The following is a 19,114-nucleotide window of genomic DNA, read 5'->3' as shown; positions in this document are numbered from 1 at the left end:
TATACCAATTAAAGTTTTATTATTTGAACACATATTGCCTTTTGTGCTGATAAAGAAGGAGGAAGATACACAGGCAAAATAGCTGACATACCTCGTTAGTTTCCAGATGTTCTTAGTCTGTCTCAAGTTTAAAATTGAGAACACAGTACATTTTTCCTCTTAGTATGACACTATTTCAGAAAATTTCTGGTTCAATTGAAGCTTATTATGGAGTTTGTCTTCCTTGTGTCTTCACAGACTCCGAGTGCTAGAAATCTGCATTAGTTCATGTCTAAAATTCAAGGTTTCCTGAAAGGTGATTTTAATTTCTTGTAGCTTCGTGTACATGCATACAATCCTCAGGAGAGAATTGAAAAGGCTGAAGAGTTCCAAAAGACCCGCTCTCCGAGTCACAAGGTTCAGTCTGGACCGCCTCGCTTTATAAGCTACCCCTTGGTGAGGTAGTCTAGATGCAGCTAAATCCAAGCTCAGCCCGTGACTGTAATGAAGTGTTCAGACCCTAGGTACTGGTTTATTTTTAGCTCAAGCTGGGTGCTTCCAGAAGAGCACACCCCAAACAATGGAATCCTTGGGCAATTATACCCTTACAATCTAAGATAGCCCACCCCCAACTCTTCACACACTGTCCATGTGGCAGCTGGTCCAATGATATTTCATTGACTGGGTCCCCCTGCCCATTATTTGGTTATCTTTCCTGCTTCCAGGCACTCTGCCTCTTTTCTTACCTTTAAGGTTTGCAACTAACTAGCTTCCTTCTCTTCTGAATTGACTTAGCCCTGAGGCTTTCTTTTGTGTAATTCTGTGGATATTCATCCTCCCGTCTTGTCTGTACCAGGGTTCTGTGGTCATCTATTGCTTGTTTTGGAGATTTTTTCCCTTAAGTCATAGATTTCAGTTCTTATAGTTACTGGGCAAGGTGTCCTGTACCTCTTCTTTTCCTCTTCTGTTTTGTCATTCTTCTTAACATGCAAAGTTCATTAATACTAAAAACAAAGTTCACTTATGTTGAGCTATCCTCTCAGGCTAAGCCATAAACAAATTACAATTTAACCTAACCCTAAGCCAGTAATTTTATCGTGCTGTAAGCAATCTTATTTTAATCCCCAACAGTCTGGAATGGCAAATTCATGAGTCTTTGAGGTACAGACTTTATTCCAATAAGAACTGATACACGTGGAAAGCAAGTGGTGATTGATAAATTGACCATTATGCAAGTGCAGATGAGCAGAACAGCAAACAATGTTCTGGGAGCATCCAAAGCTGTGTGAGTTACATTATTGGACCTAATGACTTAAATTTAATGGATAAGAGAGGACTTGATATGTGCTACTATTCAGTGCATGTGCTATGTAAATAAGTATTTGGAAAGTTCTTTTTCTATGTTGTATAGATAGAAATTGGACCTCTATTAAGAGACTCTATTAATAGTGCTGTCTCTGGCCTTCATACAAAGAGTAAGAGTCAGGATGCTGGAGTCTTCTTTATTTCCAGCTTGTGTCATTGATTTGTTGCTGTAGAAAAACTGTAATGATGATCGTATTTTTAAACAAGGAAGACCAAAAACTGGATAGGAAGGTTGTCTGCTGTCATATATGAGCAGTGCTTGTTGCAGGTAGGTACTTTTGTGTGATGTGTTGCTTGAGATATGAAAAATAAATGTTAGTAGAAAAAAACCATGGGACCAACTTGTCTGTCTGGAAGGGCACTTTTACTGAATTCTGGTATTACAAACAGAAGGTCATTCCAGCTGTTCCCTGCGCTGCCTCATTAGGTCTTCAACAAGAAGTCAAGTGCTGGCCTTTAAGGGCAGTCCTGGTGGACAGCAGAGGAGGAAGAAATGCCTACTTGATTGTTATCTGCACTGACTGATCCTGTTGCCACAAGGAACTGCTGATTTGTTGAAACGTAGGAGTATTACTGAATTCCTTGGGGAAGAAGGATAAGAGGAGCCTTCAAATGTGAGACAAATATCTCTGACATGTGGCTGTTAAATAATTAATTTCCCCAAAGGGTTTGAAAAGAGCATTTCAAACACTGACTACTGCAGATCTGTGCACATGTTAAACCCATTGTACTTGCAAGACTAGCTTTGTTCCATACGCTGTGTAACTTGGAGAGAAGAAGCTGTTTTGTAGGCAGATTGTGTAGGGACAAAAGACAAAAAAAAAAAAGCTGTGAATGAAATGTTTAAAGTGTGCAGCAGCTTTTTCTGAAGGGAGAGTTGCTTTTAACTTTCAGCATGGAGAAAGTAACAGTGGCTAAAGAAAAGAACAAAACTTGTTTCCATATTCCTCTACCTCTGTGGCTCAGGACTGCAGTGGAGAAGACAGCATCAATTGAAACCTCTTCTTTCAAGAATATATATGCTGACTTAAAATTTCTTCTTCACCTAAAGAAAAATTGTGTTTTATATTTCGTGGGTGTTGCCTTAGAAAGAGAGTATCTGTTTGATCAAACTTAGGTCAAAGTAAGGAGGTGACAGGTGGCAGTCAACATGGCTACACTAAGGGTAAATCATGCCTGCAAATTTGGTGATTTTCTGTGATGGAGTTACAGCGTTGTTTGATAAGGGAAGAGCAACTGATATCACCTACCTTGACTTTTGCAAAGCATTTGACACTGCCCCTCATGACAACCTTGTTTCTAAGTTGGAGAGACATGAATCTGATGGGTAGATCATTCAGTAGATAAAGAACTGTCTGGCTGATTGCACTCAAACAATTGTGGTCAATGGCTGAGAGTCCAAGTGGAGACTAGGGACCGGTGGCATTCCTCAGGGGTCAGTATTGGTACTGGTGCTGTTTAACACCTTTGTTGGAGGCGGGGACAGTGGGACTGAGGGCACCCTCAGCAAGTTTGCTGACAACAGTAAGCTGTGTGATGTAGTCAACACACTGGAAGGAGAGGATACCATCCAGAGGGACCTTGATAAGCTTGAGAAGTGGGCCTTTGCAAACCTCCTGAAGTTCAACAAGACCAAGTGCAAGGTCCTGCACCTGATTTGAAGCAATCTGTTCTGGTTCAAGCTAAAGTGGTGATATATGGTCATCAAAGGGTTCAAATTTGTGTATTTGTATATATATTTTCTCATTAATAGTATTTTCCGTATTATTGTTTCATTAAAGCTGTTTTAGTTTCCAAGCTACAAGTCTCTTTTTCTCATTTTCCTTTCCCATTTTCGTGGGAGTGGAAAATTGGGATCAAAACTGCTTGCGTTTAGCTGCTGGCAGGGCAGATAAACTGTTATACAATCCCAAGCACAAATTCAGGCTGGGTGGAGAATGGAAAGACAAAAACTGTGAGGAGAAGGACTTGGGAGCACTGGTTGATGTGAAGCTCAAGATGAGCTGGCAGTGCACACTCACAGCCCAGAAAGCCAACCTTTTTCTGGGCTGCATATAAAGAAGTGTGGCCAGCAGGTGGAGGGAGGTGATTCTGCCCCTCTCCTCTGGTGATACACTAACTGGAGTACTGCGTCCAGCTCTGGGGCTCTTAGCACAAGGAGGCCATGGACCTGTTGGATTGAGTCCAGAGGAGGGCCACAAAGATGATCAGGGGGATGGAGCACCTCTCCTGTGAAGACAGGCGGAGTTATGTTGTTCAGCCTGGAGAAGAGAAGGCTCTGGGGAGACCTTATTGCAGCCTTCCCATACCTGAAGGGGGGCTACAAGAAAGCTGGAGAGGGACTTTTTATAAGGGCATGTAGTGACAGGGCAATGGTTTTAAAATTAAAGAGGGGGAAATTTAGATTAGATATTAGGAAGACTTTTTCTACTGTGAGGGTGGTGAGGCACTGGAACAGGTTGCCCAGAGAAGTTTTGGAAGCCCCATCCCTGGAAGTGTTCAAAGCCAGGCTGGATGAGGCTTTGAACACAGTTTTTTAGGCAAGACTTTCAGAGAAGATACAAATGGTGTGCACAGGACCTCAGAGACCTCAGGCAGGTGTCGGCTGGCGACCTGACAACTCTGCAGTCTGCCGTTGATGGATTTGATGTAGCAACCAGAGCTGGTACTATTACTGCGTTTCTCTTAACCTGAAGTCACTGAAGTCCTGTGAGAAGTCCAAACGACCAACAAGAAGGGTTGGTCTTAAAAAGCTGTAAGACTTTCTAGTGCAAAGAGAAAATGTCAGCCTGCATGAGTTAACACAGAATTTCAATCAGTTGTCAATCAGTAGTGTGTACAGCCTGAAGGGCTTCGTCTCCTTTTATCACCTTGAAAGTTGATAAACACTGCATCCAAGTCAGTAACATGAGTCCTATGTATCTTTAATTTTGAAAAAGTTGCGGCAACGAAGGTGGTAAATAGAATTCAGAGGGGCATTCTCAGGTATATCTGAGTTCAAGGAAATCGCTGACTCTTGCAGTAGGTTGCCTTCTTTGTTCTGGGATTTCTGTACAGTTTTAATCATGGGGGGAAATTCTGGTACATCGTGTACTTTGTCTAATATTGTACCTCCTGCTTAAATCTTGAAGTTTTTCCTGTTTCTTTCTGTGATTCTGTTGTTCTAGAAATACTTGTGATAAAGTTGAAAGAAATATCTATAGTGCATATGCATCTGATCTTGTGATACCTCTTTACTCCTGACATATGACCACCATTTGCATGTCTTTCATTTTGCTACTGCTGTGACAAGTCAGATCATGCCTTTTAAAAGAAGCGATAGCTGTTCCCCCTGTACCTACATGAAATAGTATGTCTGGCTGCTACACTTCATAAGTTGCAAAGCATTGAATAGAAAAATGTCTTGGGTACCAGAGAAGCACTGCCTGTCTTTTGCAACTGGCAGGGAATGTCTTTTTGGAAATTGAATAGAAGTGTGTAAACTCTGAGCCTGTTGATTATGCAAGGTTGCTATGTACTACCTAAGCTATACCTGTTCTTCCTAGGAAAACTGTTTAATGGGTAATTTTAAGAGTACAACCATATTGCAGCAATATTTGCAATGCAATAACCTCTGTGTGCAATATTTCTGCAATGTTATATCGAGCCACTGGGACTGCAGAGCGAGAAGTCAGTAATGTTTTTTTGGGGGAGGGAAGGAGAGGGGCACCCTTTTAGTTTGAGCAGTGAGAGAGTAAGTTAGTGGCATCTAGAGCACATGAGCTGCAGGCAGGCTGAACAGGTCAGGATGTTCTGCCTGTAGAGTCATTTTCTTACTTTCTTGATGCACATCAGTTTCAAAGAAATATTAATGCAAGCACAATCAAAATAAATATGATTTGAGAGGCACCGGTGTCTTTACCTGTGGTGTAATATTGTTGTGTATTTGAGTGCATGTCTTTCTTAACAGAATGTACTATTTCTGATTTGTATTACATTCTTTGGTGGTCATTCTTTGGTGGTAAGAAAAAGTTGGGATTTTTGTTTATTTATATATTTGGATAGCTTTGATTTGACGGGTTACGCGCTATATCCAGTGCAAAAATCACAAATCAAATAGGTATATTTGATCTGCAGTACTTTATTTTTAATTCATGAAAGCCATTGTTTTCATTTGTAGTTTCTGACCTTATTGTCCCTTCAAAGAACACTTTGTGAAAGTCACTCTTAGGGTTTAAGAAGCTAAAATAAGCACCAGGACATAGTTCTTGTCTCTCAAGACCTCACATGATGAGATGCTCTAAGATTACAGGGAATTCATGGAATGCAAGTGAAAAATGCTTAATGGTTTTGTTCTGAAGAATGTTCTCAAAGTGATAGAGGTTCTGTGACCATCCACCATTAACTCTGATTATATAGTACAGGTACTCAGTCAGCTTTTTGTTTCCAGTCCTGAAATTCAGATATAGGTTGTTGTGCCTAAGAAGACTAAGTAGACGTTATCTGCCTTAACTCTAAAAATAAATTGTTTGTAGCATGTTATTTCTGGTTATATATGAGTACGTCTTATATGAGTGCACTAGTTATCTGAAATCAAAAGCCAAACACATATAATATTGGAAAATTACCAAAACCTTAGATGCCATGACCTCTAAGTTTCTTGTTCTGATGTTTGCAGAGATAGTAATTCCTTCTTTTTATGTCTTTGCACATCTCTGAAATGTAACTCTTAGTAACTAGCGGCTTTATTTAAAAGCACTACATGTTTTCTTAGGATTTAAATAACTTTTTGCTCAGTTTCCTAATCAAGTGTGCATTTCTTCCAACTTTTGCTACAAATTGTTTTCTTTGGCAACTGATAGTCTCTTATCGTCAGTCATTTTTCTCTGAAATAAATTTACACACGTTTTCATCAGTAACTAAAAACACAGGTTAAACATGTTAAGGACATGGATTTAGAGGAAGCAAAGCAATGGAATTTTCTCTCTTGACGTGCCATTTTGTTCTGGAATGCTTTCTTCAGAAAGAAAATTTTTGTTTGATTTGGGACTAAAGAGGACAAACTTGCTTTATGTGGAAGAATCCATGCTGAAAGGAGAGAAAATATGTGAAAATAGGTTTCCATCCTAAATATGTGGATTAAACATGAAAGATTCACTTAAGAGGGAAATAACTTTCCTAATGTTTAGATGATCTTACTAGTACGCATCTTTCTCCTCTGTCATTTCAAAATCATGAGGTGCTATTTTATTAGTTCTGCACAGCATCATGCAACAATCTTTCCTATCAAAATTAATTCCATTTCTGCTGCCTAACCTCTCAGGGTCATCTGATTCTTAAAATGTATTCTGACTTTTTCCACAAAATTTTATTAATTTCTGTTGAATATTTTAGTCCTCAGAAATACTTCAAGGAAATCTTTCTTTATCCAGAGTGACCAAAAGACAAAAAAACCCCAGATAGTTGCACTTTTTATTTACTTCCCATTCGCAGCTATTTACTGATCTTCAATTTCTCTTTGGTGTAATAGCACTTTTTTTCTTATTGTACCATATGAATATCTGAGTGTAGCCTGGGTACATTAGATTTGAATCTCTCTTTCGTTGATAAAATTAGACTTATCAGATAATGTCATATGAAGCTGCTTCAGAAAAATTATAGAGGTTTTTTTCCTAAATTCCAACTCTTACAGAAATCTCTTCTGAATAACTTTTGTCATTTTTGTTTTTTTCCCATGTAGTACTGAGGCCTGAGTATTGTGTCTGTCATTACCCTGATCATTTATCTACTCACTAGTCTATGTATTAGTAGTATGTTTCTACTCTTTTCTATTTTTAAAAACATGGCACCGTGCTCAATCTTAAACTAATTTTTTTTTGATGAAACTTCACCTCTGATTCAGTATTCTGGGAGGTCATCTAGGTCTCCCTGTGTTGAAATTTGTTAGATGATGAGTTTTTCATTACCTGTATTTTCCTACTGCTTCCTTGTCTAGAGTCTTCCTTGTTGCTTTCTCACTGGTGATACTGGGGCGAAAGTGTTTGTTTTGGTGTTTGAACACTCTTGCTTATCTGGAGAAATTTCTGTCATCCTGGCTAGGAATGACTGAATGACTGTCTTGGTCATTAGCTGTAGTCATTGGTCTGCTCACCATTCAAGGACAGAATTTAATCATAAAGAGAGTATTCTTTATCGTAGTGCTGGGTGTAACTGGCACAGATTTTTTTTTTTTTTTTTTCTTAATAGCCTGTATGGGGCTGTGTTTTTGATTTGTAACTAAACTAGTCTTATAACACACCAGTGTTTTGGCTGTTGCTGAACAGTGCTTGCATAGTGTCAAGGCTTTCTCTTTTTCCCACTGTTTTTCTCACTCTGCTTGGCTTTGCTGCTGACTGGGGTAAACTCATAACAGGTTTTTCTCAAATAATATAAAAAAACCCCAAACTTCTGTAATCAAATGAAGCATGGAGTTCATCCAATAGACTTCTGGGTCTACCCCAGTGGAATGGATTATCCATATATTCCTCTCCCATTCACTTAAATCCAAACTGACCTGACTTATTCGTGCTGTCTTTTCATGAAAAGAAATATAATGGCCTCAGTTACTGAGGAACAAGAAGCAAAAATCTACTTTCTTTAAAACATATGTTGTAGTTCTGACTTGCATTTCCATGCATTTTCACTCTGTCTCTCCTAGCCTTATATGTTCTACGAGATGGGTTCTTTTTTTGGACTGCACCATGTACTACTTCTTACCTAGTGAGTTTTCTACTCGTGTTTGCATCTTCAGTTATTTGCTTTTGTTTCCTCTGTGTGTACGTGTTGTTAAGTCCTATAAATAGCTGATGTTTCTTCTCAAAGTTTATTAAATTATGACAGATGCTCAACTTTATTCAGAGCAAGTTCCTTCTAGCCCTTCTGGTATCAGTAAAGAGCTTGAAAAGAAACTATAGAGATTCAAATACCTGATGGCAAGTACTTGTCCTTACATTTGGTGTTTTATAAGAGTTTGGGAGCAGATTTGTAACCACTGCATAATTACTTGATTTGATTTTTTGAGTTTATCAATTTGAGATGGCACTTGCTTATGCTTAATATAGGTCACTCTGCTCTCATTTAAGCTTCTGTTTTGGGATTTAGACAGTAATTTGCTAACCTAACCATCAAAATGAGAACTGGAATAACTTCATATATACTGTTCATCCAAGCTGTCATTGCAGCAGCAACTTCATCAGCAGGATAGAGAGCCTAGTCCTTGTATTCCTCTCTAAGTAAGGTGTGGTGCAGGGTCATACTTGAACAAGGCATTCCAGGAGGAGGGGTGTACGATGGATCAGGTGGCATTTTGCTTTGTTTGAGCATGGGTGTGTGTACCAGACTATGAAAGTTGGTTGTCTTTTTAGAAAGCAATTACTGTGCAAGCCCAATCTAAACTAAACTAACTGATAGGTGCTATCAAATGCTGTATGACTGATCACTGCAGAACACTTAACACCTTCCAAGTTGTTTCTCACCTCCTATTTTCATGTTTCATCTCCGAGCACTCATGCCTGTCGGTGCTCATACAAATGAATGTAATTGACTTCCAGTTTGTATACATCAAATACTGAATAATTTAATAAAATCATAATCTAATATTCACAGAAACCTGACCTCCGTTTCCACTCCCTAAGATAAGACGCTTTCTTCTAGTAAGGACAGAGCAAAACTTTCCCTGATACTTAGGTACATTTCTTATTCAGGAAAGCTGCCTCACAGTGCAGACCTCACATAGCAGTTGAGACAGAACCACTCTGGACACGCTTCTCCAGAATGCCTTCTGCATCCTAACAGGCCATCTCAGCAGAATGTGTTATTGAAATGCATGCCAGAAACCTATGTTAAACTTCAAAAAGATGATGTATAGTATATAAATCCTTCATTCTGAAATTCAAATTTACTTTAAAAATAGTTGTGTGCATATAGCATTTGAGATAGGGGATGATTCTCGTTACTTAAGAGAAACAAAGTTTGTGCAGTCTGGAAGAGTAGCTTCGTGCTGTTAAATTGGTGCTGGCATCTGGAGTCCAACATGCTTTTCTTGGGGGTGGTGGGGTTTACTTGTATAAAGTGCTATTTGTTAGACCTCATGAAGTACTGTGACAGACAGTGCCTGTCTGCGTGGATAACAGAAGACAATGATGTATTTGGTCTTTACTGTTTGGGATGACATTTTCTGATTGGCTGAAGACAGTTAGGATAGACTTAAGAAAAATGGAGACTATAAATGATTTGCAGTCAAAACTATTGTTTCTTATTAGACCAATTTACATACCTGGAACACTGGAAAGGATTTGCATGCAGAAAGTTGTCTTTAAGCTTAAAAGAAAAATTGCAAATTTCAGGTTAAATTTAGGTTGAGAACAGTTATCAAAGGTTAATTTATTCATCCATTATCCAGGGAGAGGAAGAAGAGTTGGTACCTATGGATTTGGGGAGGGTGAGGTTCAGTACAGCGAAAGAGAGGGAATTGTCTGTGAAACACTGATGTTAGTTGGAGATACACAGGCATCATAGAAGTGATGGAAAACATAACTTCATAATCATCCTTTCAAGCTATCTTGTGACTGGTTTTAGTATGTTATTGACTAGGCTTTCTTTGAGAGGAGGTGGGAGTCGCTGACAGAGAAGTGTGTGTTTGGGACAGATGTATGTTGTTTCTTCTCAATGAACCTTCTTCTCTAAGAGCACCAGTGACTTCTTCCCAGAAACTTCTTGGGGATCACTTGCTAGTTGGAGTTGGTAGCTTTTGGATTTTGTTTTGGGCTGTCATCTCCCTCCTAATCATAATTAATTCCCATAAAGGACTGAACATGAAGATCTTTGTTATAAACTTGATGGTTGTAATGTAGCATTCTTAACAGTGAAAAGGTTTACTCAAAGAGTGAGGCAGGGACAGTATTTCTTAAATGAAAGATGTGCAGGCTTAAAATAGTAAAATCTAGAAGTAGGCCAAGAGTATATGAAGAAAAAATTATTTTCATTGTGTGTGTTTATAGGAAGTTGCTTAAAAGAAAATATCGATATGAGACTGGTGTTCCTTTTGCAGTGTCTTGCAGTAGATGCACTCTAATATTTTATAGTTTTTTTGCTATTTTTTGGCTAAGCAGGTCCCCGGTGTTGGTGCTCCTGTGCATTGTAAGAAAAAGCTGATGGTTTTTTGGGCATCAAGAAACCAAATCCAGAAGAGATGCGACTGCTTGGTTTCACTCCCATACACAGCAAATGTTGGTGCTATAGGAACTTGCCAACCAGCATGTTTTCTTTCACTGTTGGTTGGTACTAACTTCTTTGATCAGCATGTGCTATACTGATCTCATTCATTTGTGGCAAAAGCAACATGTTGCCTTTGATGGAATATAAGACTGGTGAGGAAAAGTATACTAAAAGAATTTCCTGCAAGCAAATGCTAAAATAAATGGATCTCAGAACTTGAATACATGAAAGGGCTGGGCTGTGTTTATCTTTTTTCTTGTAACCACATCCAGTAACTTATTGTGATGGGTGGGGAATTAAGAGTCATAATTTCTGCCTTCCTCTCTGGTGGTTTCTGACCCTAAAAGTACAGGCATGTAATTCATTGAAATGTTATTCAAGGGAGTTGCCTACAGGATCTCCTGTAGTGACTGGGGCAAAATTCTCCAAAAGCAGGATTGCAGCCAATAGAGAAAGGGTTTTTTGTGTTTGTTTTTAAAGTTGTGTGCGTGATTGTCCCCCATCAGCCTCCCATCTTTGGCTGCAAGACAACTTTAAAGGAGAGGAAAATAAGTCCAAAGACAACAATGATTATATCACCAACTAGAGTAGATGAGGGTGTAGGTAGTGGGTGGTGGTGCTGAGGCAAGAGTGGGCTGGGTTTTGGGTTTTTTTTCTTCTGTTTGAACAGTCAACTTAGGCATTCTCCTAAAGGTTGAAGACCAAGACCTCTATCTTGGAGTGGACCAAATTGCTCCATTACACCACACTGTTGCTCACATAGTCCTCTTGGACTTCAGTAAAGCCTTTGACGCAGTTTCTCACAGCATTCTGCTCAGGAAACTGGCTGCCAGTGGTCTGGACAGGCACACACTCTCCTGGGTGGAAAATTAGTTGGATGGCCAGGCGCAAAGAGTTATGATAAATGGAGTTAATTCCAGCTGGGGACCAGTCACAAGTGGTGTCCCCCCGAGCTCAGTGCTGGGTCCAGCTCTGTTCAATGTCTCTATCAATTACCTGGATGAAGGCATTGAATGTACCGTTAGCAAGTTTGCAGACGATACTACGCTGGGAGGAAGTGTCAATGTGCTGGAGAGTAGGAACGTTCTACAGAGGGACCTGAGCAGGCTGGGGAGCTGGGCTGAGGCCAATGGCATGAGGTTTAATGAAGCCAAATGCCGAGTCCTGCACTTGGGGTACAACAACCCTGTGCAGTGCTACAGACTGGGGGAAGAGTGGCTAGAAAGCTGCACAGAGGAGAAGGACCTGAGGGTGCTGGTTGACAGCCGACTGAACATGAGCCAGCGGTGTGCCCAGGTGGCCAAGAAAGGCCTGTGGTGTCTTGGCTTGTATCAGAAACGGTGTGACCAGCAGGTCCAGGGAGGTTATTCTGCCCCTGTACTTGGCACTGGTGAGACCGCACCTTGAGTACTGTGTTCAGTTCTCGGCCCCTCACCACAAGAAGGATGTTGAGGCTCTGGAGGATGTCCAGAGAAGAGCAACAAAGCTGGTGAGGGGGCTGGAGACCAAGTCTTATGAGGAGCGGCTGAGGGAGCTAGGGTTGTTTATCCTGGAGAAGAGGAGGCTGAGGGGAGACCTTATTGGTCTCTACAACTACCTGAAAGGAGGTCGTGGAGAGGAGAGAGCTGGCCTTTTCTCCCAAGTGACAGGGGACAGGACAAGGGGAATGGCCTCAAGCTGTGTGTTATGAGGTGCAGACTGGATATCAGGAAAAAATTTTTCACAGAACGGGTTAGTTGGGCACTGGAACAGGGAGGTGGTTGAGTCACCATTCCTGGAGGTATTTAAAAGACAGGTAGATGAGGTGCTCAGGGACATGGTTTAGTGGCAGACAGGAATGGTTGGACTCGATGATCTAAGAGGTCTTTTCCAGCCTAGAGATTCAATGATTCTATGATCTGCATGTGTTGCACATGCAGGGAAAGGAATAAGAGGGAACGTGCTTGAAGCTGGGGAGCTGATGCCTTGTCTGGCTGGACTCTGTAAATGACCTCCTCATCTTGGGGAAAGTGGGAAGGCATTGCTTGACTTTCCAGCTGCGGGTTGTTTTTTTTTTTCTGAAGAACTGTCTTTTTGTTTCCCTCAAAGGAAGTGTGTATATGCTTTTTCATAATAATGTTACTGAAAAAAAATTTCTTGTAGGTGTGCAATAACATTCCAGCTTTGAGCTCCAATTGTATCATGTACCTAAGCTTACAGCCGAACTCCTGCCTTCAAGTTTCCCTCATCCTTACTTGTAGTTCCTGCAGAGAAGAAGGGAGTTGAGATCAGAAATGAACAACTGGTCAGGTTAGATGACACAGTGAAGATCTAGAATAGCCTCTGTAAGGAGGCTGTGGAGTCATCAGCACTTGGAAATGTTTTGAAAACCTTCTGGGCAGCTTTCCAGTTTATACAGTAGGTTCAGAGGTTTAAATCTGACTGTGGTATACAGAGGGTTTTGGAGTGATGAGCAAAAGCAGACAGGGGGGTTGGGAATGCTCACTGGAACGTGTGCAATTTTGGGTTATAGGGTTTGATTCCACAAAAGAGGAGTAGTTTGGAGAAGGTAACAGATTTGCTTTACTTAGTTACCTGTAGACTTATTTCATTCTATGGCAAACGTTTAGGAGGTGCACCTAGTCGATGTAATCTGGAAAGGTAGTAAGTTGTTATTATAAGTCATTCTTCCACAGACAGGCATGGACTGAGCTACACTATCCATCAGTCTGCCTTTACCCTTATTTTTACTTTTTGGTTTTTTTTTTAATGTTTTCTCCAGTTTTCTGTGCAATGTACTCAATCACCACATAACCATATCTAGTCTTTGAAATAATGATCACAGCTTGCCCACTTGTCTTGCTTTTTATTTGTACTGGAGAGTTCACTGTGCTTTTACCATATATTCCCATGAGAATTTTCTCAATTCTCTTTCTGGGTGTTGCCTCGATACATAGGTTGAAGAAAATCAAGAATGTTGTAGAAGGAAACAGTTCTGTAGCTCCTTAAAACAGGTGAAATACTTGAGATCTTCAAATTATTGTAGTTATTGAGTCAATACATAACTATGCTTTCAGTTACATTTTAAAATACATGTTTTATGGTTAGTCTTAAAATCGAAAGTTTCCATGGCTTATCAAGAACAGTAAGCTGAAGGAATTACTAATAACTTCTATAAAAGAAGTGTGTCAACTGTTTTAATGACTCATTCTTGCAAAACTTTGAGGTGGAAAATAACAAGTCTCGGTAAACAGTTTCCTTTTTTCCCTTAAATTTTTCTCTTGTAACTCTTTATATTTCAAGTCAGCCTTGGAGATGTTTTCTTTCAGCTATTTGTTCTATAAGTGGTGGCAGTGAGGCAGATTTGTGCAGTGAAGGGTTAGGTAGCGATCTACTCTTGCAGGAGGTAGTGGCTGTTTCATGTAGCAGCGTGAGGGTTTTTTTTTCTATTCCAGAAAGACAGAAACTATCAAAATTCTTAAGCAGACAGCGTATCCATATTAGGCATTTGAAGGTATGTTTTCTCCTTGCCATCAGCCACTCTTGAAGCTAGTTGTAACATACTGCAAGGACTCTGCCTTCAAAGCAGAGATGAGAGATGTCAAGTTCTTTTGGCTTTTCCCCTTCCTTTGCATTAATTGTGTGGAAGTGTCACTGGAGGAGTTGCTTTGAAAGGTGGGAACTCCCATGAAGTGGGTGAATGTGCATTTACCAACTCAGTTGTGACGTTCAGACTCCAAAACTTCATGAAAGGCAGCAAGGAGAAGCCTTAGCAATCTTGGACCAGCCCTTATTTGGAGTAAGAGAATCTTTTTTTCCCCAGTATAAATTGGTTTTTAGTTATACAGTTGGACTGGTGTTCAAAGAGGAGTAAACTTACACTAATCATCTACCCTGTGGTGGAGGGAAGGAGGGTGTCTATGAGTGACTTTATGCTGCTGAGCCAACGCAACAAGTTTCTGGGTAATAAATTCTGGTGGCAAGTTATGTAAGTAAACTGGTGTCATGATGCAAGACTAGTGCAAACTGACACTGCTAATCATTCTTTGAGAACCACCAAGAGAAAGGAGGCTATAACGAAGGGGAAAGAAAGAGTAGAGAAGATGAGGGGAAGAAGCATGTTAAAAACGTAAAGGCTGGCAGATGGTATTTGTGGTGTTTAATACAGTGTCATTCCCTGCCTGCTTTGTGTTTGCAGCAACTGCATGAGACATTTCTTCTCTTGGTTTTGTTTCTAGTTAAGCAAAACACAAACTAATCCTGTCACTAACATCCTTTATTTTCTGAGATTGTGTTCTGCCCCAGGATGTGACTGTGGATTCTGTAAAGGTATGCAAATTATGGTGTGTGTGGTTTTTTCCCCCCAATTATTATTCAAATTTGCTGTGTTTTGGGCAGTGGAGGTCTTTTATTTCCAATGCAACTATAATAGAAAGCTACACCCTTGGAAAGATGTAAAATTTTGAATGTGTGTCACATGGCAGCTCTTAGCAGTGGAGGTCTGGAAGCGCAGCCATGTATATACATGTATCTCTGTTCTGTATCTCTGTATTCTGTATCTCCACAGCTCTCTCGCTGACATGTGAACATTTTTGGCTTTTGTTGGAAATTCAGTTTCCAACAGTGAAATCATTGTTTGGCTAGTATATGGCAGCTTAGGTCTCCTTCCACATCTCTGGGTATTGTTTTTATGCGTGATATCATGCTTTAAATAATATGTACTACTGCCACAGTAGGAGTTACATGCCCTGATTAGAAATTAGCGGGAACACTGACGGGTCAGTCATTTATCCATACCATAAACATGGGCTTATCATATTAAGGTAATGTTATTTGAGTAAAGATTGTCTATTAACCTGGCTGTAACACTATTAGGTAAATTCATTCATGTCACTAATGCCTGTTCTCCAGCATACAGCACAATGTCATCAAAAGCTTCAGGCAATTAATTTTGCTAATGATGGCTGAAAATGTAGATGTTTTGTTCCTAGTTGTTTTCTGTTTTCGGTCACTAGTTAAGGCCAGTAGGGGACCTAAATTTAGAGGATTTCAGAGGTGTTTCAAAGTCTGGCCTAGTTTTGATCTTCCCTGAGGTGAATGAAAATTTGTGGTGCTTTCAGGCTTGCCTGAAGCTAGGAGAGCTTCTCAGATGTCTCATCTTTCCAGCAGAGACATTCATATGGCACAGATATGCTCTGAGAAGAGGATACATTTCCCTTGGCAAAGAATAATAGCTCATCTTTGCTTTGGTGCAGGAGTTTTGTGATAGACTTGTCAGGAAGCAAGCATGTTCCTTAACTCCTCGTCTTTTCCACCTTGACAGACAGCTCTCATTAGTACCATGATCCCATTGGCTCAGGACATGGGTTGCCTGAGGAGAGCCACTGCTTTTAGTTTTTCGGGGTTTTTTTCCATCTCCATGGAAACAGAACTCTTCAGGCTTGTTGGCTCTACTGACTCACCTCAACTTCCCATGCTCCAGACCAGAGAGACTTAGTTAAATATAGGTTTGATTCATGAGTCTTGTGGTAAGGCTTATAGTTAAAAGCAAAACAAATGCAAAGCCTACTTCTTGCCTTTGCTTGATAATGGGACAAGTAAATAGGAAGGTGAAAACTATTTGGTAGTCACTAGCTGACTGCTCAGAATCCACTCTCCAGCTTGTAAGTACAGCTGTGTTTTAAGCAGTTCTCACTGTTCTACCAGTCCTTGTATCATTTCTTACAATTAGGTTTTGGGAACCCATCTAGGTGCCAATCCAGACTGATTTTGAGGTATTTAACAGTGATTTCCCTGTTTCCCCACCCTTCATATGCCCTCCATTTGCTTCATCAGTTCATCAACTAAGGGATCTTCAGATAGCTATACTATTAATAATCTTGACTCTGCACATTTTGCCTGCCACTCACCTTATCTTTGGTATAGGGGTGGATGTTCTTCATCCAATCTGAGCTATTGGCTTTGCTCTGGATGATTGATAATGCCCCTGTCAAATGTAGAATGGACAAGTTGTAGCAGAACATACAGCTGTTACTTCTGACAAGTTAAGAAGTTGATGCATAAGGTGTACATGTAACAGACCTGTTTCCAGGTGTTTTGTCCAAACTGCTTTCTCATCTATAATGGTGCAGGTTTTTGAGGAGCATGAGGACCTGTATGTAGCAGGAATAGGTGTGTTTGTTTCTCCTACAAGCTTGTTCTATTCTTCATGTAATTTTTGTTGTACTATTTTAAACCATAAATGCTAATTTTGTATGTATTTTCATAAAATAATTCGTAGTATTGAATTTGAAGTTTTCAAATAAATTACACTCCTTTTTCTCAGTATCCTTGTGGACAATTCCAGCTCCCTGTCTTCATGCAGTCTCCTTATTTCCCTTCTCTCCCCTCTACCCCTACCTTGCTGTACCAAGATATGTGACAGTGTGGTTTATGTTCAGCATTTCAGCTTCATTACAGTCCTTTCTCTGCCATGTGCTGTTGAGGTGACTGATGCTTTTCAACATGTTACTAATTTGTGGCTTTTCACATACTATGCACGTTCATATATTTCTTGTTCTTTATTCCAGAGATGGTGATGTTGCTGGAATGGTGGTCAGGCACTGATTGCACCCTCTACACTGACCCAGAGAGTTACAACAAGTATGGGAAGGAGAATGCCATCGTAATCCTTAATCACAACTTTGAAATTGACTTTCTCTGTGGTTGGAACTTTTGTGAAAGATTTGGGGTCTTGGGGGTGAGTTTTGTTTAGCATTTAAACTTCATCTTCTTGGATGTGGAAAAAAAAACCAACACAAAAAATAGAGGTCTTTGTTTTTGAAACTTTACAGATCTGTGCTTGAATTTCAGTCAGCCACTGCCCAGACTTAGAGAGGTGAATCTAAAGCAATGCAGTGCAAGCATGTGGAATATTGATACAGGATTACTTGGGCATTTATAGAGATTTTAAGGGCATTGCAGTTAAAGCTGATGGAGATTTTTTTTAACCTGTGGAGCTCATTACAGTTGTTTCTCTTTGTGTGCTTGCTAAGTAACTATTACAGTTCATTGTGCGGCAGAAAGAAGAGCTGCTATCTGATTCCTTCCCAGTAAACTGTAGAATTTGTTTGCTTTTTCTAGTATAGTCTTACAAATCCACAGCTAGAGTTTAAACAACGTAGTCTCTGCCTCTCAGAATGAAAGAGCTGCCATCTCAAGTGAAAGCAGTGACCAGAGTATAGCTAGTGAGAGATGAGGGAGGCATGAGTTATCCATAGTTGAATACGCTATTACATTAGACTGGGAATACGGGTGCATTTGTTTTCAGGGTTGTTCTTTTGCTTCCCCTATGAGGTTGTGGGGATGTATCAAGCCTACCTCCTAAGCCAGCTTGGCTTAATTCTGCAGTGGTAACAGCATTCTGTACCTACAAGAGATTTACGTAAGAGTTCTCCACTCCTAAAAAAGCAGACTAATACTTCATCTTGGTGGTCTTCTGCATAGTCTTCTGACTTTGCTAGTGACCACTGTTGGAAGTCCTGACCTTGGATTGTGTGAACCTATGACTTTTTGTGGCCTTTCCTTTTTCTGGACATTTAGGCACCAATCCAGTCACTTTCAAACTGTAATAATGACAATCTGCTTAAAAATATGAAAAATGTGCCTTAAGAACTGGAGGAAAATCAACCTAAGCATTACAAGCCCTGCACATTACCAAAATGACTGTTGCCTCCTGATGAATAACGAGCAAGTCTACCATCACGTGTAGGACTTGAACACAGAACTGAACGATAGTATGAGGCAGCAGGAGATGTAGGGAAACTCGTTCCCGGCAGGCAGAGGTACATGCCAAAAATATTCTCCCTTCCCTGTGCTCATTATACAGTCATGTTTTAGTATAGTCTATCTAACTTTGTAAGCCTAATGGCCACAATTCTTTAAATAAAGCTGTGTTTTAGAAGATCACGTGCTGCTTCAGAAAGCACCACTGTAGAAAATCAAAGGATTGTTTTTGTACAAACTAATATGGGTCTGCAAGGTCAAAAATCTCATTTTACATTGGTGCTGTGTGTTTGAACTGAATGTTGTTAGCTTTAATAATTTTTTTTAGTAGTTCCCCAAGGTAATCAGGATTATGTTTAAATTTTTATATTTTTCTCTACACATTAGAAAACCACTATGAAGAAGCATAACTGTTGAACAATTACCATATTGCACTGACTGGAAATGCATACATATATATATATATTAATGCTTGCAGTTATTAATTAGTTTGTATTTTTGCTAATCTTAGGATTCCTTTAGGAACTGATACAATGTGTTGTGGTCTTTTTATTATTTTTTAAAACTATTTCAGTCTTGAGCAGTGTACTCTGCTTTTACTTCCCAGAAATTGTTCGAGGAAGAAATAGTTCCCATGTGCTCTCATTTGTGTAGATGTCTTTACACAGCAAAGCAGTGCATTTCACTGTTGGGATAACCACTGGAGGTTCATCTTAAGCCAGGTTAAAAAAAAATTGAAGATGACAGTCAGTTTGCTGATTGGATTGTCAATATTATCATGTTGGTACTTGGC

At 39.9% G+C, this 19,114-nt stretch overlaps 1 protein-coding gene across 8 annotated transcripts in view; it reads left to right on the top strand.

Annotated features, from left to right (window-relative positions):
• The window catches only part of AGPAT4 (1-acylglycerol-3-phosphate O-acyltransferase 4), an 83,131-nt gene that overhangs the window by 29,788 nt on the left and 34,229 nt on the right, over positions 1-19,114 (top strand). For all 8 annotated transcript variants that reach the window (XM_054064211.1, XM_054064217.1, XM_054064213.1 and 5 more), the window contains one exon: positions 17,127-17,296. In XM_054064211.1, coding sequence (XP_053920186.1) covers positions 17,127-17,296 — 170 coding nt within the window. The remainder of the gene's footprint in view (positions 1-17,126; positions 17,297-19,114) is intronic.

Source organism: Cuculus canorus, chromosome 3 (genome assembly GCF_017976375.1).
Source record: "Cuculus canorus isolate bCucCan1 chromosome 3, bCucCan1.pri, whole genome shotgun sequence".
Taxonomy (NCBI): Eukaryota; Metazoa; Chordata; class Aves; order Cuculiformes; family Cuculidae; genus Cuculus; species Cuculus canorus.
Note: the sequence above shows the minus strand (reverse complement) of the source record. Positions and strands in the feature narration are given on the sequence as shown.